This window comes from Corylus avellana, chromosome 2, assembly GCF_965113065.1.
Source record: "Corylus avellana chromosome 2, dhCorAvel1.hap1.2, whole genome shotgun sequence".
NCBI lineage: Eukaryota > Viridiplantae > Streptophyta > Magnoliopsida > Fagales > Betulaceae > Corylus > Corylus avellana.
The window spans coordinates 18,146,146-18,163,756 of NC_142491.1; the positions used below are offsets into that span (position 1 = coordinate 18,146,146).

Here is a 17,611-nt window from a genome sequence, read left to right on the forward strand (position 1 = left end):
TGCTCCTAAGAAAGAAAAAGGTGGTGTAGAGTCATGTTTGTCTAGATCTAAGTATATGTATATCCCTCCTCATATGAGACAAGCTTCTCCGAAATTTGTCCATACCTGCCATCATAGTGGCAAAGTTGGTCATATTCGACCTAACTGTTTTAAGTTGAGACCTCGTGAGCATAAGAGTGAGAATTCATATTCTAGGAAAGGTTTTGAGGGGCTATGCATAATGATGAAATGAGTGTTATCTAGGTTAGATGAGTTTAACAAGAGTCACAAATCTGTACCTAGGGTTAAGAAGGTTTGGGTTAGGAAGGTCGATACCATTCACCCATTGAGGGGGAATGGTAGTGATCTCACCTAAATTTAGGTGAGTAAATAACATATCTAGGAATTGTTGTTTTGCTTATTTTTTAAAATCCTAGAGCATGTTGTTTTTCTTTACTTTGCATTTTTTTTTGTTTTTCGCTTTCTAGTTTATGCATTGCAATTTTTTTTTGTTACACTTTTTGTGTGAAGAGTGTATACATGTTTGTGTGGAGATTCTTGTTATAAGGCATATTCATAAAGGACTTTTCAAGAAATTCATTTGTTATGATCTTTGAAAGGCTTATAGATAAGATGTTGTGTGCGGACCACCAAGATTTTTGTCTACTTGCTAATCAAGTGTTCATGAATGTGTAATGTCTTGTGAAGACCTAGAAGTAGTTATTAAACTTAATCATTATTTTGTAGTAGGACCTATAAGATGTGATGAAAGTTTAATGCTAAAGGACATTCATGTATTGCCTGTTGTAATCTCAACTCAAGCATGTTGTTTTTTTTTCTTTATGCATTGTATTTTTGTTTGTTTTGCATTTGTTTTCGTTCATGTACATTTCTTTTGTGAAAAATTTCAAAAAAACAAAAATATGTTACTTTGATTGTTTTTCTTTTATTTCTTTTGTCTTATGCACCTAGATAGTCCATTAATTTCTCATGTTGCTTTTTATGGATTTAATTCCTTGCGCCTTGGAATGTTCTTAATATGCATGAGATGAAAATTTGTGTTAATGGACTTGTGTTTGTGGTTACCTAAAGCTTGAGCTTATGTGGTACATTTTGCCTATGCTTTATCTTTTGTGCACATTTAAGCTTAAATTGAGGTTTTGTTTCACTTTATTTGTGAGGTCTGTTAGGTAACCATATGAGGTTTTTGACTAGTCATATTTTTCAAATTGACCATATGCCAGTTGAACCTAGGGCTTAAAAATTCCTGCTTTCTCTTTTGTGATAAGCACCAAAAGTTTAAGGACACTTTCTCAAAGAGAAAAATAAACAAGATAGTGAAACAAATAAAATCAAAAGATCATATTCCAAAAGGAATTTATTTCACTGTGTCGAACTTGTGCAAAATGTATTACAAAGAGAAATGTAAATGATGAGAGTGGCTAGGCCCTAGTATGATAAGGTTTGACTTTTGATTCGATATACTTGTCAAAACCTCATGGTGGTGAAACTTTCTCCTCATTTTGTAAGTTGAAAATTTTTCTCTTTGGATAGCTTACACACACACACACACTACACAAGCATGGGTTGAATGGAACATTTTTCTTTGCTTGGGTTAAGCAATATGAGTTTCTTGCCATCTCTAGTCTCATATATATTTTGCATATTTGGAGCATGTTTGGGATATTCGTTGTGCAACACATGAGTCATTGATGTGTGTATCATGTGTGTTCATTTGACTTTTGAGGGGGAGAAACATGTTTTGTTTTTTTGTTTTTTTTTTGCTTCTTGTTGCTTATTGAATCATATGTTGAGGGGGAGTTTTTAATGATGTGTGTTCATGATCTTGCATTCTACGTCATTTTTTTTATCATGAGTTTTATTTCTATACTCCTGTTCCACATATGCCTTGATGTATTTTGTGAAGTGTTTCAGGAAATATGAAGACCTTTTGTCCTTCTGAGACAAAAAAGGGGGAGTTGATTTGATGTGTCATTTTCATGTAAAAATTGTTTTTGTCCCCGAATGGCCAAAAGGGGGAGTTTGTTGGGTTATGTTTTGGCTCATTCAGTTTGCATGTAAAGTTGGTGAAAATGAAGCATCTCAAAGTGTCCAGAAAAATTGATTTTAGAAGGGCCGGTCGGACAGCCAGAAGCCAGGTCCGGACCTGATTTCCAGAAACAATTTTATGAAGAGGTTCGGACCGCCAGAAGCAGGGTCCGGACCCCATTTCCAGAAACTGTCTTTTGAAGGAGGGGTCCGGACCACCAGAAGCAGGGTCCGGACCCCATTTCCCGAAAGTTCATTTTATGAGGCCTGTCCGGACCTCAGATTTGCAGGGTCCGGACCTGGCTGACTTATTAGGGTTATTTTCTATTTAAACACGATTTTGCTACATTTATACGTACGTATTTTTGGAGAGCAAAATCAGAGAGCTTAGAGAGAGATATTGTTCTAGCTTATTTGAGAAGGGATTAAATACGTGAAGCCAATTGGAGTTCCGAGGAAAGGAAATCTTATAGAAGAATTGTGCCAGATGTTCTGGAAAGGGCTACTGCGGTAGAAGTCAAGTGGGTCGCTTGTCGTGTACAAGGAAGAGTAGATTGCAAAGGTTTTGTAATTCTTCTTGTATTCCCTATTCTTCTTATAGTGGATTGATTTCCTGGGTTTGGCTGCCCCGGAGAGGTTTTACATTTAGAGAGTTCTCTAAATGGTTTCCTCTTCGTAACCAAGTATCTGTGTTCTTGATTTTCATTACATATCTGTATTTGGTTGATTATTGATTGTTAGGTCAGATCTTATTCCGCTTAATATTTGTGAATCACCTAGACATTTAAATAGGTGTCGTTTGGAGTCGTATTTAGAATTTTCATGTTGTTTTGTAGTGCAAAGCTATGGGGTGGCACAAGCGTGTATTGTGCAGAGATACTGTTAGTTGAGGGTTTGACAGGAGCCTTTTCTGTTGGGTGCTTTGCTGCAGTGAAAGTCTTTGTTGGCCTGTTGAGTTCCAGTTTGTGTACTGATAGGAGTTTTACTGAGGTTTGGAATTTGTTTTGTCAAACTCTGCAATTCGTAACAAAAAGAATGCAAGAAAAAGGAAGAAAACTCAAGAACAAGTGGAAAACAGAGAGTGAATCAATTCTCTGATATATTCAACTCAATTTGTTTCAAGATACATGAAGCAGTATTTATACATTTGATTATAAGTTTAACAAGTCTTCTAACTACTAACAACTAACTCCAACTGGTTATAACAAATCACCAACACATTTACAACAAAGAAATACTGTTCACGTGTATAAAAGGCTCTTTTCTGGAACTGCGCTCGATGTGCGCTCGATCGGCGTTCGAGCGCACTAGGATGTAGATAACTTCCTGGAACTGCGACCGATCTACGATCGAGCGCAGTTATTCTGCACTCTCTCTTAATAACTTGCACATTTTAGAGACTTTCACACATCAATCATCTATATATACACATATCATTCCTTTGCCAAACCAAGTCCTCACATCCACTGCTATCAAATCCTTACTTTCTTCTCCCTTTTCATTTATGATCTTCATCATCTTTCTTGGCAGATAGCAATGGCTATTCGCTTGCCTGGTATTAGACATGCTAAGCACATTCTCTGCCTATCAAACTCATTTGCAAAGAGAGCAGCTTCCACATTTACAGATGTTCCAAAAGGCCACCTTGCTATATATGTTGGAGAGAGCGAAATGAAGTGATTCATAGTTCCAGTATCACTTCTAAACCATCCTTCATTCCAACAGTTGCCAGGCAAGGCTGAGGAAGAATTTGGATTTGATCATCCATTGGGTGGTCTCACAATTCCCTGCAGCAAAGACCTCTTCATTGATCTCACTTCTCACTTACATGAATTGTTGTCATCATATATATATATATATAAAAGCCGAGTTTTAACGTAGGGAATGCTTAGAATTGCGACACGTGTCCTCCTAACTCCATCTCCCACGTCTCTCTCTCTCCCTCTATCTCAACTTAAATGTCTTAAACTAATTCTATGGTTTAAGACATTTAATTAATTGTGCTAACTCTCACTCTCCCATAATTTGTGTTTCAACGGTTTTTTGTCTCTCTCTCTCTCCCTTTATCTCCACTTAAATGTCTTAAACTAATTCTATGGTTTAAGACAATTAATTGTGCCAACTCTCACTCTCCCATAATTTGTGTTTCAATCGTTTTTTTAATTAATTGTGCTAACTCTCTCCCATAATTTGTATTTCAACCGTTTTTTTGTCTCTCTCTCTCTCTCTCTCTCTCTCTCTCTCTCTCTCCCTCTATCACCACTTAATTGTCTTAAATCTCTCTCCCATAATTTTATATCTGAATTCCTTTTTTTTTTTTTTAATTAATTATGCTAACTCTCACTCTCCCATAATTTATGTTTTAGCTGTTTTTTTTTAAAATATAATTTTATGTTTGAACCTTTTCTTTTCTCTCTCTAAACTAATTATATGGTTTAAGTGTCTTAACTATTTCTCTCTCCCATAATTTTGTCTCTCTCTCTCTCTTCCTCTATTTCCACTTAAATGTCTTAAATCTTTCTCCCATAATTTTATATCTAAATTTATTTATTTTTAATTAATTGTGCTAACTCTCACTCTCCCATAAAAGCCGAGTTTTGACGTAGGGAGTGCTTAGAATTGCAACATGTGTCCTTCTAACTTCATTTTTTTTTTGTTCTAACTCTCTCTCCCATAAATCCGTAGGTCTCTCTCTCTCTCTCTCTCTCTCTCTCTCCCTCTGTCTCAATTTAAATGTCTTAAATCTCTCTCTCTCTCTCCCTCTCCCATAATTTATGTTTGAACCGATTTTTTAATTTTTTATTTGTAATGCATTGAATTGTCTTAATGAAGAAAACAAAAGGTTTTCAAATTCTCTATTTCTCTCTCTTTATTTAATTTTCTTTTTATCTTCTCTTCCTTTATGTTATATATCTCAATGTGAGATATATTATTATATATATTCATCATCATCATATATAAAAGCCGAGTTTTGGCTCAAAGAGAGCGTAGAATTGTGACACGTGTCCTGAACTTTTTTTTTAATTTTTTTCTCTTAACTCTCTCCCCCATAAATTTGTAGGTCTCTCTCTCTCCCTCTATCTCCACTTAAATGTCTTAAATCTTTCTCTCTCCCATAATTTATGTTTGAACCGATTTTTTGATTTTTTATTTGTAATGCATTGAATTGTCTTAATGAAGAAAACAAAATGTTTTCAAATTCTCTATTTTTCTCTCTTTATTTAATTTTCTTTTTATCTTCTCTTGCTTTATGTTTATATCTCAATATGAGACAATTAAAATGTATGAGTTTTATTTGTAATATATTTAATTGTCTTAATGAAGAAAACAAAAGGTTTCCAAATTCTCTCTTTCTCTCTCTGTTTATTTTTCTTTTTCTCTTCTCTTGCTTTCTATTTATATTTCAATATTCCCCTGTCAATTTTACACTCAAATCAGGAAAAAGACAAGACTACAAGAGAGAGGTAGAGAGAGTTTCTAATCGTTGTTTCTCAATGATTTCTTTTCTTTATTTTATTTTATTGCAAGAATAGTTCTTTTCAATTTTTCAATCGTTGTTTCTCAATGAAAAATTATACTATTCTCAATGAATAGTAGAATAGTTATTTTCAATTATATTAGTATTTTCATTTTATTCGTTTTTTTTTTATCTTTATTTTCGGTGCTTATGTTCTTCCAGTTTTGTTTTTGTCCCTTATATTTTTTTCTAATTTTTTTTCTTCTCTTACTTTCAATTTATATCTCAATGTTCCTTTGTAAATTTCACAATCAATTCAGAAAAAGACAAGAGAGAGAGAGAGATTTGCATTGTTGTTTCTCAATGAAAAATTATACTACAGGTTATATATATATATATATATTTCTAGAACAGTTCTTTTCAATTTTTCAATCGTTGTTTCTTAATGAAAAATTATAAAACAGTTTTTATTTTTATTTTATTTTATTTTATTTTTTAATTTTTTATCTAGAATAGTTATTTTCAATTAGTATTTTCATTTTTTTTCCTCTTTTTTTTTTTTTTTTTTTTTTTTTTTTTTTTTTTTTATCTTTATTTATGGTGTTTATGTTCTTCCATTTTTCTTTGTCCCTTATTTTTTTTTCCTAATTTATATATTATTTTTATTCAAAAAATTACTTTTCTTTGGTAAATTTTACATTGAACTCAAGAAACAATAATGAGAGAGAGTTTCTTATCGTTATTTTTGGTTGATAATTTTTTAGTTTGTATATGTTGTCGTTCATTGAGTGATTTAATTTTTTTTATCTGTTTACATGCTTAATTAATGGATGACATTGGTTTTTAAGGTTTCATTGGAATCGAGAAACGTATACAGTAGAAAAAGACAATTCTTTCAATTATATTAAAATTTTGTTTTTAGTTTTTTATTTTATCTTTATTTAATGTATTTATGTTCTTCCATTGTTATCCCTTAAATTTTCTACTAATTTATATATTATTTATTCAAATTGAATATTTTTCTTTTGTAAATTTCACATTGAATTAGGAAATGATAGTGAAAGAGTTTCTTATCATTATTTTTGGTACGGTGTAGGATGCTTTTTTAGATTATGTCAATGTTCATTGTGTAGATTTTTTCGTCTTTGTTTTCCTGTATGTCTTAAAATTAGTTTCATTTACTTTATATATGTGAAGGATGGCTGTTAAAAAAAAAAAAAATTGGTTATGTTCTTCCATTTTTTTCCCTTAAATTTTATACTAATTGATATATTATTTTTTCAAATTGATTAGTTTTCTTTTGTAAATTTCACGTTGAATTAAGGGAAATGATAGTGAAAAAATTTCCTATCATTATTTTTGGTACGATGTATAATTAGATTATGTCAATATTCCTGCCAATGTTTTTTATCTCTTTCATTTTTAAAAAGAAAAATTAAACCACCAACATTCTTTTGTTTACAAAATTAGTAAACATAACTGTAATCAAATATCAATATGCTCATATATTTTAGAACACTTCTTTATTTTTGTTAGTGTAATAGAAAAGTTTCTCAAAAAAATTGTTTATGAGGAGAAAGGTCAACTCCTGAAAGACAAAAGTTTACCATAATGGATTGTGTAGTGGAGGAGAAGTGGTTTCATTGTTGGAATATAATGATTAATCAATCATTTTGTATAATTGATTAATCTATGTTTTTATTTTGAATTTTTTTTCCTTTATATTTCATTTTAAACTACATATATGGGAACACATATTTAATATGTTTCAGTTTATAAGAACTAAAATTTATGAATTTTTAAATTTATTAGATGTGTATTGAGTAAAACTATGGTTTAAAAGGATCTTATGAACATTTGTCATTTTTAGTAGCTAATTAGTTAATTAAGAGAAGAAAATAAAAATTGTTGTTGATAATCTTTTAAAGAATTTTTGAGTAAATTACAAAATAAATAAAAAACCCGGCGCGTAGCACGGGCTCTAAGCTAGTTCTCATTTAAACCGAAGCAACCAAAGGATCAAGAAGTGGGAAGAATCTCTTCCCTCCTTACAATACTACATATACTTGGCGGAATATACTTGATCCAATTTGACCTTATGCAAATTGGACCATCCTTATTTAGGCCGGTTGAATAATTTAGTTGGTTTCTTAATGGTGTGTGTTGGCAACTTCCACGTGACCTCTATTTGGCCACATGGAAAGCACCAAAATTAAACGGATGGAAATTTCCTGTCATTCTCATATTCAAAGAGAACGGAAAATTACAAAAAAATGTGAGAGAAGCTCATCTGCCCAAGCAGAAAAACAAGGCAGCAAGGACCACATCCCTTTGTGGCCTTGTCCAATAACAAAGAGTAGCGAGAATAGGATGGAATCTCAATTAAAGAGGACGTTGATGAACAACTAAAGATTAAGGTGATTAGTGATCATGCTGGTGATATTATCCATGCTGCTACAAAAAGGATTTTCACACATGATGCTGTTGTAGGTGAGGCTTTTGGCAACTCATGCAGCCAGTTTATAGGGGGTTGATAATCTTATCCTTAAAGGGCTATTAACACTATCTGGCTATCCAGAATCCAAGTATGTTTAGAGATTGAAATTTTTGCTTATGTAGTAGCTGATATTATACTTAATTTGCTTCCTTTTCCTGTTTAGAAAGCTGTAAAAATTTCGAAGTGTGTCAATTTTTGTACACATTATTTAGTTAGATGGGCTGCTTCCTACCTCGTGTTTGGAAGCATTCTTAATTGGTCTCTCATTCTTACTTTCATTCCGATCAAAAATGAGAAAGACCCTTATTTGTAATCCTTTTCCTCATTTGAAAAAAAAAAAAAAAAAAAAAAAATGCCCTTATGAAATAAAGGTCATTAGTTCAAATTCATTTTTTTTTCCCATGTCATATAAAAAAAAAAAAAAAAATGCCAGTCAAAGATTTTCTACCCTTTCCCAGCTTAAAAAAAAAAAAAAGAAAATTGCAAGAAATATGTTAAAGAAAAATCCCTACCGGACAATAATTCAAAGGGTCCGTACAATAATTAATGTAAAAATGAGGCCATGTTGAAAGTAGTTATTAAAGAGGCTAAAGGGTAAAAGTTAAAACTATGGTTATCCTTTGTCCCAAAAGACAAACGTACTATGAGGTCGTATATTCATTGTTTTGAAATTTGCACCAAACTGTTCGGTTCAATTGGTTAAACCTTGAACCGGATATTTTCTATTCTACTCTTCTTCTTCTTCTTCTTATTATTATTATTATTATTATTATTATTATTTGAGCAAAAATGGTAGGCCAAGGAAATCAATTGTGACTGTTTTATTTGGGCGTGACCACAATAACACCTACTCATTTGAAGCTGAACAAAAGGGACCTAGACGGGAGGAACCGCAATTCAACTCTTATTCGTTCGTCAATGAAATCGGATTGAACTAACCAATTACTCGATTGGAACTTAAATATTACAGTTTTTACAGTATTATTTATTTTTATTTTTTAGAAATTTATGTAATAATTGATCTTTTATGAAATATAACTATTACATGACTATTACCGTTATGCTAGTTAATTTGTAAATGAAATTATGAGAAATATTAAGGGTACCAATTTTTTTACCAAGAAAATCTTACTAAACTGATGTGTAATTCGTTTATTAGTATCAGTTACATTTCTCTTAATTGGTAAAAAATTTGGTATCCCAAATATTTCTCATAAAGTATAAGGTACCCTAGCAGCACTCAAACCAAATGTTTGTGATGATATTTTAAAAAAAAAAGTAGGTGATGCATGTATTATAAATGCATGTATTATAATTTTCAAATCTTTTATTTCGAAAATAGTAGTAACATTTTTTTCATTTTTCACGTGGCAGTTGCATAATAATACCCCAATAGCACTCAAGTCTCAAACCAAATAATTGTGATGACTGAAGATATCATTAAAAAAAACAAAAAACAAAAAAGAGTATAGGTGGTGATACATGTATTAATAGTATAAATACAGCACAATCTAGAGGGAGAGGAGAGTGGCAATAAGCATTAATAGAAAAAGATCTAAAGAAGAGAAGAGGGGAGAAGAAATGGAGAATGAGAAGAGCAAGATAATTATATTTGGGGGAACTGGCTACATTGGGAACCACTTGGCCAAGGCCAGCTTGTTGTTGGGCCATCCAACTTTTGTGTATGCTCGTCCCATCACCCCACGAACCACTTCTTCCAAAGTTGAGCTTCACAAGGAGTTGCAGTCCATGGGAGCTACCTTTGTCCTGGTTCTCTCTCTCTCTCTCTCTCTCTATATATATATATATATAAATGTTGTAGTGAAACTATAGATATATGTTGTATGTTCATTTGAGACTGCAGGGAGAACTAGAGGAGCATGAGAAGATTGTATCAGCACTTCGGGAAGTGAACATAGTTATCTCTGCATTGGCATACCCTCAAGTTCTTGACCAACTCAAAATCATAGATGCCATCAAAGTTGCTGGTAATATAAAGGTAACCACTCTGATATCTATTAGTTTATTTTGTTTTTTGTAATGTCTTTGGTTGTTGGTTGTTGGTTGTGTTAAATTTTATGTTGGCTAATTTGTGGCTCAAAACAATTTGGTGTACCGCAGAAATTGATTGTACTTGGACAAGTTTTAAGCGTATAATTTTTGTTAAAGAACCGAGACACTCGTTCTAACTTCTAAGTGCTCGTTCCCAGCTCGTTCGAACGAGCTGCATCAACAAAGGTAATGGCCTTGATGGGATTGCAAAGATAAGCAAAACACAAAGTACAACTCTTCTAAAAAAAATGGATTCTATCCAGGAATTGAGGAAAATAGGAGAAAAACTCAAACTTTGAGTAATCCTTATTAAAAACTAATAAAATATAACAAAGCTACATTCTTAGGTTACCTATAACATGTATTTAAAGGCAACAAACTTCTAAATTTAGTAGAAATAGAAAATATGCACCTTACATAATTTGGTTGTAACCAACAAACTGGTAAGAATAAGACTCTATTTCAAGTGTAGTTCGAACTGCCACTTGGGACTGCCGATTTTGTCTCTATTCTTTTTCTGTCGTTTCAAGTGCAGCTCGAATTGACTTAAGACAACAAATTATGCCTTCAGTCTTTTTCCTGAAGTTATACGAACTGAGTTGAGTTTATATGAGTATATATAGCTTATCTAATAATCGAGCCTACCTTTGTGGTTAAGGTCGGCTCATTCATTAAACGAACCAAGTCAAGCTTATATGAACGGGTTGTCAAACGGATTTGTTCATTTACGGCCCTAATTACGAAACATAATTTTTTCTTATACATGGATGTATTTTGTGGCTATTTTTGAGACAATTTTATTTAACATATCTATGTTTTGAATTATGTTTCATATTCCAATATTGGTTGCTTCTTAATGATTATTGATGTTTGTATATTGTGCAATATCTGTTTATCTGCTCAGCACTTTACATTTCAGTTCTCTAAGCGTTTGATGAGTTGTTTCAGGAGAGAACATGTGATCACAAGTACTTTCCTTCTAACCCTAGTTTTGATAGGCTAAGTTTTGTACTTAAGCTTAATTGAAATAAGTGACAATTTATCATTATCATCAAAATAATAGTAATGATCATGAGTGTGAATTCTCATTCTACTATTTGTTTTTGTATTTAACTTTAAACAATTAAACTTAGGGAAAACTGCACTTAACCTTCTAAATTATCTCCACTTTTGCAATGTTCCCTCTAAAATTTAGTTTCTCTTAATTTAGTGTTGTTGAAAATAATTTTGGATAGTGCACAAATTCTCATTGATATAAAATCATTGCAATCTAAAAATTAACAATAAAATAAATAAAATACAAGAGATGAAAAGTAGAGTATGGAAAGATCTCACAATGTGCTATAGAATCACGCAAAAACGTTGTCCTTAAATGTTGATTCGTGCTTCCCGGAGTGTATAACTCGGTGCGATCGGATCCTTTGACACGCAACCTCCCAGGATTAGACTATAGCGTCTACCTTCGTTAAGGACACACTTCCAAATAACGAAGAGTAATAGAACAACCCAATTATCAAAGTTGGTGATGGACTTCAGAATATTATTTGTAGAAAAAAAAACCAATAATATAGCATATGGCTTTATGCCATAAAACAAGTGTTTTGCAACACACTATATGACCTTAGCCTTAGATAGAAAAGAAGTGTTTTTTTTTTCTTCTATCTCTCATATATGTTCTTACCTTCAATGTATTAGTATATCTATATATACAAGTGTTGGAAAGTATGTCATAAAGGAAATCTAATGAACAAACGGTCAAAACGTTAAAAAACCTCCCAAGCATAAAACTTGTTATAAAATGCAATAAAACATATTAACTCCAAACGGTTATAAAACGTAAGGAAATCAATGGGTTAATGAAATAACACCAAAAAACGGTAAAACATTTGTTAATAATCAAATGGTCAAACTATAATAAAAGTTGTTAAAGACTAACATTCAAAACTATAAAAATCAATTAAAACTAATTTTTATTTAACTCATAACCAAGTAATAAATACAAACGGTCATAAAAGTTATATCTCATAACCAAGTAATAAATACAAACGGTTATAAACCAAAATGGTTTAAGATGATTTTTATTTATCATAAAAACTCATGAAGATAATATCAAATGATAAAATATTTTCAAGTGACTAAAAAATGAATGTTTGTAACAAATATTACAACAAGTGTATCCATATTTCAATTGATTTCAATGTCACCATTCCGTTAGGATTTTTGTTAACTCTTAACTAGGGGTTGTTAAAATTTCCAAAATACCCACATTTGTTTTAGGACAAAAAAAATGCAAATATTAAGGCGTTTGTCCGTGAATTTAACGGTATTTGCAAAAATATCTATGCCTCAATCATTGCAAAAATTTTAAATATTTTTTCTAAAAAAAAAACGACGGTATTCGAGCATTTCTTTTCTCATGTTTAGAGCTTAGCTTTTAACACAATTTATCATTGACCATTTATATTAAATAATCGACTAAATTAAGATGGAAATTAATTTAATTCTATAAACACACAATCTTGAACATTTTTGTTTAATGGCTTCCCAAGAGGTTCCTTCCATCAGAATTTGGGTCTGAAGAAGACAGGATAACCCCTTTACCCCCTTTCGAAGCATTCCTAGAGAAAAAGAGAAAGATTAGGAGGGTCGTTGAAGCAGCTGGGATTCCTTACACATTTGTTTCTGCAAATTGCTGTGCTTCATACTTTGTTAATTACTTGCTCCATCCACATGAGAAAGCAGACGACAACATTGTCGTATATGGAAGTGGTGAAGCAAAGGGTATGTCAATGGCTATCTTTCACTTTCTCCAAACATTTTTAAAATGTACATGAATCCATTGTTACGTGGAACAAAGTTTTCTTTCAAACTTGTTTCAATGCAATTTATTAAATGTATATTTGTTTTTAAACATGTGATTCTGCCATGCATTTTTAAAATGCTTGTGAAAATGCATGTAATTTGTTAATCCTATTAAAATTTCATGTGATAATCCCATGTTCTAAGAATATAATTGTTAGGTTAATATTGACTAGATTGGAGAAATTTATTCCAATTAATTAGGAGGAAAACTTTGTTCTTATTTATATGCACTAATTTATTTATTTATTTTTTGCAATGTTTGTTGTTATATTTAGCGGTGCTAAATTATGAAGTGGATATTGCTACGTACACAATCAAAGTGGCTACTGACCCTAGAACATGCAACCGTATTGTTATTTATCGGCCCCCAGAAAACATCTTGTCACAACTGGAGCTGATATCACTTTGGGAGAGGAAGACTGGTCGATGTTTCAATAGGATTCATGTCTTGGAGGAAGAAATAGTAAAGCTTTCTGAGAGTAAGAATCTACACTTAGAAGAGTTTCTTATCAAAGAAGTTTATTGTGCATATCCAACATATATTTTTACTAAGTGTTTGCTTGGTTTAGCGATTTTAAAACACGCTGTTTGTGAAAAAAAGAAAAAAAAAAAAAAGTGATATCAAGTTTTGATTTAATGCTTTTGGTAAAATCGTGGTTCAATGTCTAAAATCGTATTTTTCTTTTTTAGAAAGCACCCCTTACGTACAACTTGAAAACGTGAAAAAATTCACAATTTCAAAATGTCTTTCTTTGTATTTGTTTACTTAATTATTATTGTTTTTCTTTATTGATCATCAATCAAAACTTACTTAATTTGTGAACTTTGTTGCAGCCATACCACCTCCAAACGACATACCGGTGTCTATCCTTCACAGTGTATTTATCAAAGGCCAGACGGTATTTGAATTGAGGGAGGATGACATGGAGGCTTCAAGGCTATATCCGGATTACGAATACACAACCGTCGATCAACTTCTTGATATTTTTCTTGTTCATCCCCCTAAGCCGGCAGCTGCTGCGTTTGGATGAGTTTTCAGTCGCTTTGAAGAAGAGAGAGAGAAGGAATAAGTTCTTGAGGTTGTTCGATGTTGAACAATGTTAAAGTATTAATTAAATTATTAAATTTATCATTTCCTATTGTTTGGTGTCATTCTCTTACACATCTCTTGTCCATTTGTTTTTTTAAAAAATCTACCATTAAATCTGTGATATCGCCTCGCAATGCAATGTGGCAATGAGACACAGAGATTTTTCTTTTAAGCATGCATTATTAGTTCTACTTATTCTCATACCCATATGAAACCATGCTAAAAAATGGGCATCCCCAGCAAATGTGAAAGAGCTAATATGGTGCCCATCTACCCAAACAAATCTTGAGTTGTCCACCCACTTGTTTGAACAAGTAAGCCCCATAAGGATTTTCTAAGCAATCCAAATAGCAACAAATTGATAGGAAATCCGAATCTTGAAACAAGTACATAAAAAACAAAAAAAAAAAAATTCTTGTCGTGGCACCATCCATACAAGTTAGTGCTATAACTGTTAGGAAATTAATCCTATTTCCCAAGACCCTTGAGATGCGAAAAATTAGAAGAATGCGGAATAACAAAGATAAGCAATCACACACGACACAAAGATTTAAGTGGTTCGGCTTAACTAGCTTACATCCACTGGCGAAGACGACCTGGAGGAAATCCACTATCAAAAAATGATGTACAAAAATAGTAGAGAGAAAATCACTTTGATTCCAATGCCCCAAAACACTCAAATCTCACTATCACACAAGAGAGATTATTCCTAAAATAGAATATAAAAGATAGATGTACAAACTCTTCTTTTGCTGGAACAGATGTCGACTGATCTCTATTTTCTTCTCTCACTTTGCAGCACCTTTTCTTCTAATCACTTGTTTTTGGCTCCCCCAAAAACCACCAAGAAGAAAAACACCCTTGCTGCCCTTGCACACACTTTGATTCCTCTCAAATTCTCTCCCACGTTGTGTCAATTGCACTTACATTTTTCTCCCCTCTTTTGGTGCTTCACATTTTTGGCACACTTCAAAAAACTCAAAGGCTGCTCCTTTATATAAGAGCACTAATTTGGTTAAAAAATCCTAGTACAAGTAGATTTTCTCCTCTTCAAAGTATATCACGGAAACCAAGTCCACATGGGACTTCAATAACCAAGTCGGTCAACACAAGAGTCCAACTTCCAAAAGGATTTCCAAATACCACTCATAAAAGGAGTCTCCAGCACCTGAGAGGAATAATAGACAATGGGGCCCACTCCAAACTTGATTTCAAGTCACATGTCTAACAATCTCCACCTTGACTTGAATCCCATCAAGTCGCAAAACGTGTCTTCTCCGGTTGTCTCCGCCTCAGCCCTTAAGGGCAATCACACTCCACAAGTGTTTCTCAAGTCCAAGCGCCTCTTGAACTTAAGCATAGGACCTGGTTTAAACATAACACCATGCTTTCCTACCAATCCTATAGACCATACAGCTTTCTCTGATGACTCTTTCTTCCTGTAGACCCATCTGCACTCTTTAGCGTTCTTTCCCTTGGGTAATTCTGCCGATTCCCAAACTTTATCTCTTCGTAGTGACTCCACCTCTTTCGGCATACCATCCTGAACAGATGATGGATCTCCACTACTAGCTGTCAGAGCAAAAGAAACCACATCCTCAAAGCCATACCTCTTTGTTGCTTTTCGATCATGTTTCTCTTTGCCTCTTGCTAAAGAATAAGATTCTTTCTGGTGCTATGAGTCTCTTGAAGATTTCCCGTCATCACATTCATCCGTGAGTGAACACTTTTTATCAAGCTCCACCTCCACGAATTGTTTCTCTTTCTGCACTGTACTTTCAGAAAGGTTTTCTAAGTTAACAAACTCAAACTTCTTCGGTTCATGCTCTATAACTTCAGGTTCTGCACCTTGACCTATCCTTGTACATAGCACACTCATTAAAAGTCACATTCTAACTTCTAATACTCTTCCAATTTTGATCATCCCAAAATCGATAACCGAAGGCCTCATCTCCATATCCAATGAATAAACACTTACTAAATTTACCATCTAGTTTACTCATAGCATCAGACTCAACATGGACATACAAAGTACAACCAAAAACTTTCAGATGTGAAAGATTTACCTCTTTTCCACTTCAGACTTCTTCCGGTAGTATATGGCTCAGGAGAACGGAAGGCCCCCTGTTTATCAGGTATGCAGCAGTGCTCACTGTATCAGCCCAAAAAGTCTTTGGTAACCCAGCATGCAATCTCAAACTCCTGGCACGCTCATTGAGAGTCTTGTTCATGCACTCAGCCACGCCATTCTGCTGCGGTGTTCTTGGGATAGTTTTCTCCATTCTAATCTGTTGTGCAAAAATATACATAAATTAATAGGTAAATAATTGTACGTTTTACCTGCAAGTGCACAAGGTCAACAGAGTAGTATATGGTGCAAGTACAAGATCGATCCCACGAGGATTGTGATTTTATTTAGAATTAATTAAAAATATCAAATTGTCACAGATTTGATATTGAGAAAAATGAAATAAAAAGATAAATGAAAAGGTAAAGGTAAAGGCAGGGCTATGATATCCACCACTAATTATGTTAAACTAGTATATCAATATGCCAATACTTTGATCAAGTTATGCATATTTAATGTTTGCCAACCTAAGGGTTAAACTCTAATGCCTTAAGCTATTGATTTTCCTAAGCAACGAATTGGCCACTTGGTCCATGTTCAAATTCTTTTCTTTCCTAAAGGATTTAGCATGTCTATACTAAGTTGTTCTTTAGAAAAGCATATGTTCTATAGAAATCGACAAACACACAAGGCCTAGGGCATGGATACATACTCCTAGTTCCCTATGTTGATTAACCCAAGAATCGCGGTGTGGATTCTTTTGTTACTTAAGTTAAACCCAGGACTCGGCCATCCAAATTGATCTAACTAACAAGTCCATACCACATGCACATGTTGATCAGGCATACACATATGAGGAATTCATGCAAGCAGGTATTAGTCAAGTTAAATAGCACAACATGATCATCACAAGGCGCCAATATTGAGATATTAATTTAACATAACTAGGGCTTCAATCTAGCCCTAAATAAAGTATAAACTACATAATAAAGATAAAAATGGTGGAAGAGAAGAAAAACCCAAACTCCTCTTGATTCAGCCTTCAGTTCCTTTCCAGAGCTTGTGCCTCTTTTCTCCACACTATTCCTAGAGGCTAAGAGGTCTATTTATAGACTTTAGAAGTCCTTGAAAAAGTAGTAAACCCTAGGGATTTCGTAGGATTTTAATCCTATTACAATTGGGAGTTGGAAAACCCTAATATGGAAGGAAAGGGAGTCTGTCCGCAGCTTCTAGAATTCTCCAGCGCACAGGTGCGATCGATCACAGTGCGATCAATCACACTACCAGAAACTCCAATTTTTTCAAAAATCTCTCTTTGAGCCCAAATCTTCCAGATTTACTTCATTTTCTTCCAAAAGCCTACAAAAGCAAAGAAAATACAAAAAGGAAGTAAAATGGCCTAATTAACCAAAACCAAAGGATTAAAACATGCAAGTTAAGAGCTGAAAATATGAATATTTTAGCACTTATCATAATCCCATTCACTGCGCAAAACTGTTTAAACCCACTGTCTTCGTATTCTCCTCTATTGTCTGATCTCAAACGCTTGAGCTTCAA

At 33.2% G+C, this 17,611-nt stretch overlaps 1 protein-coding gene and 1 pseudogene across 1 annotated transcript; both read left to right on the forward strand.

Moving 5' to 3' along the window:
- Positions 1-3,564: 3,564 nt before the first annotated feature.
- On the forward strand, positions 3,565-3,909 carry LOC148587438 (auxin-responsive protein SAUR23-like; annotated as a pseudogene).
- A 5,654-nt stretch (positions 3,910-9,563) lies between these two features.
- On the forward strand, positions 9,564-13,927 carry LOC132181906 (isoeugenol synthase 1-like). The gene is made up of 5 exons (XM_059595135.2): positions 9,564-9,752; positions 9,847-9,981; positions 12,584-12,815; positions 13,172-13,375; positions 13,731-13,927. The coding sequence occupies exons 1-5, from the start codon at positions 9,564-9,566 to the stop codon at positions 13,925-13,927; spliced, it is 957 nt and encodes a 318-aa protein (XP_059451118.2).
- The last annotated feature ends 3,684 nt before the right edge of the window (positions 13,928-17,611 follow it).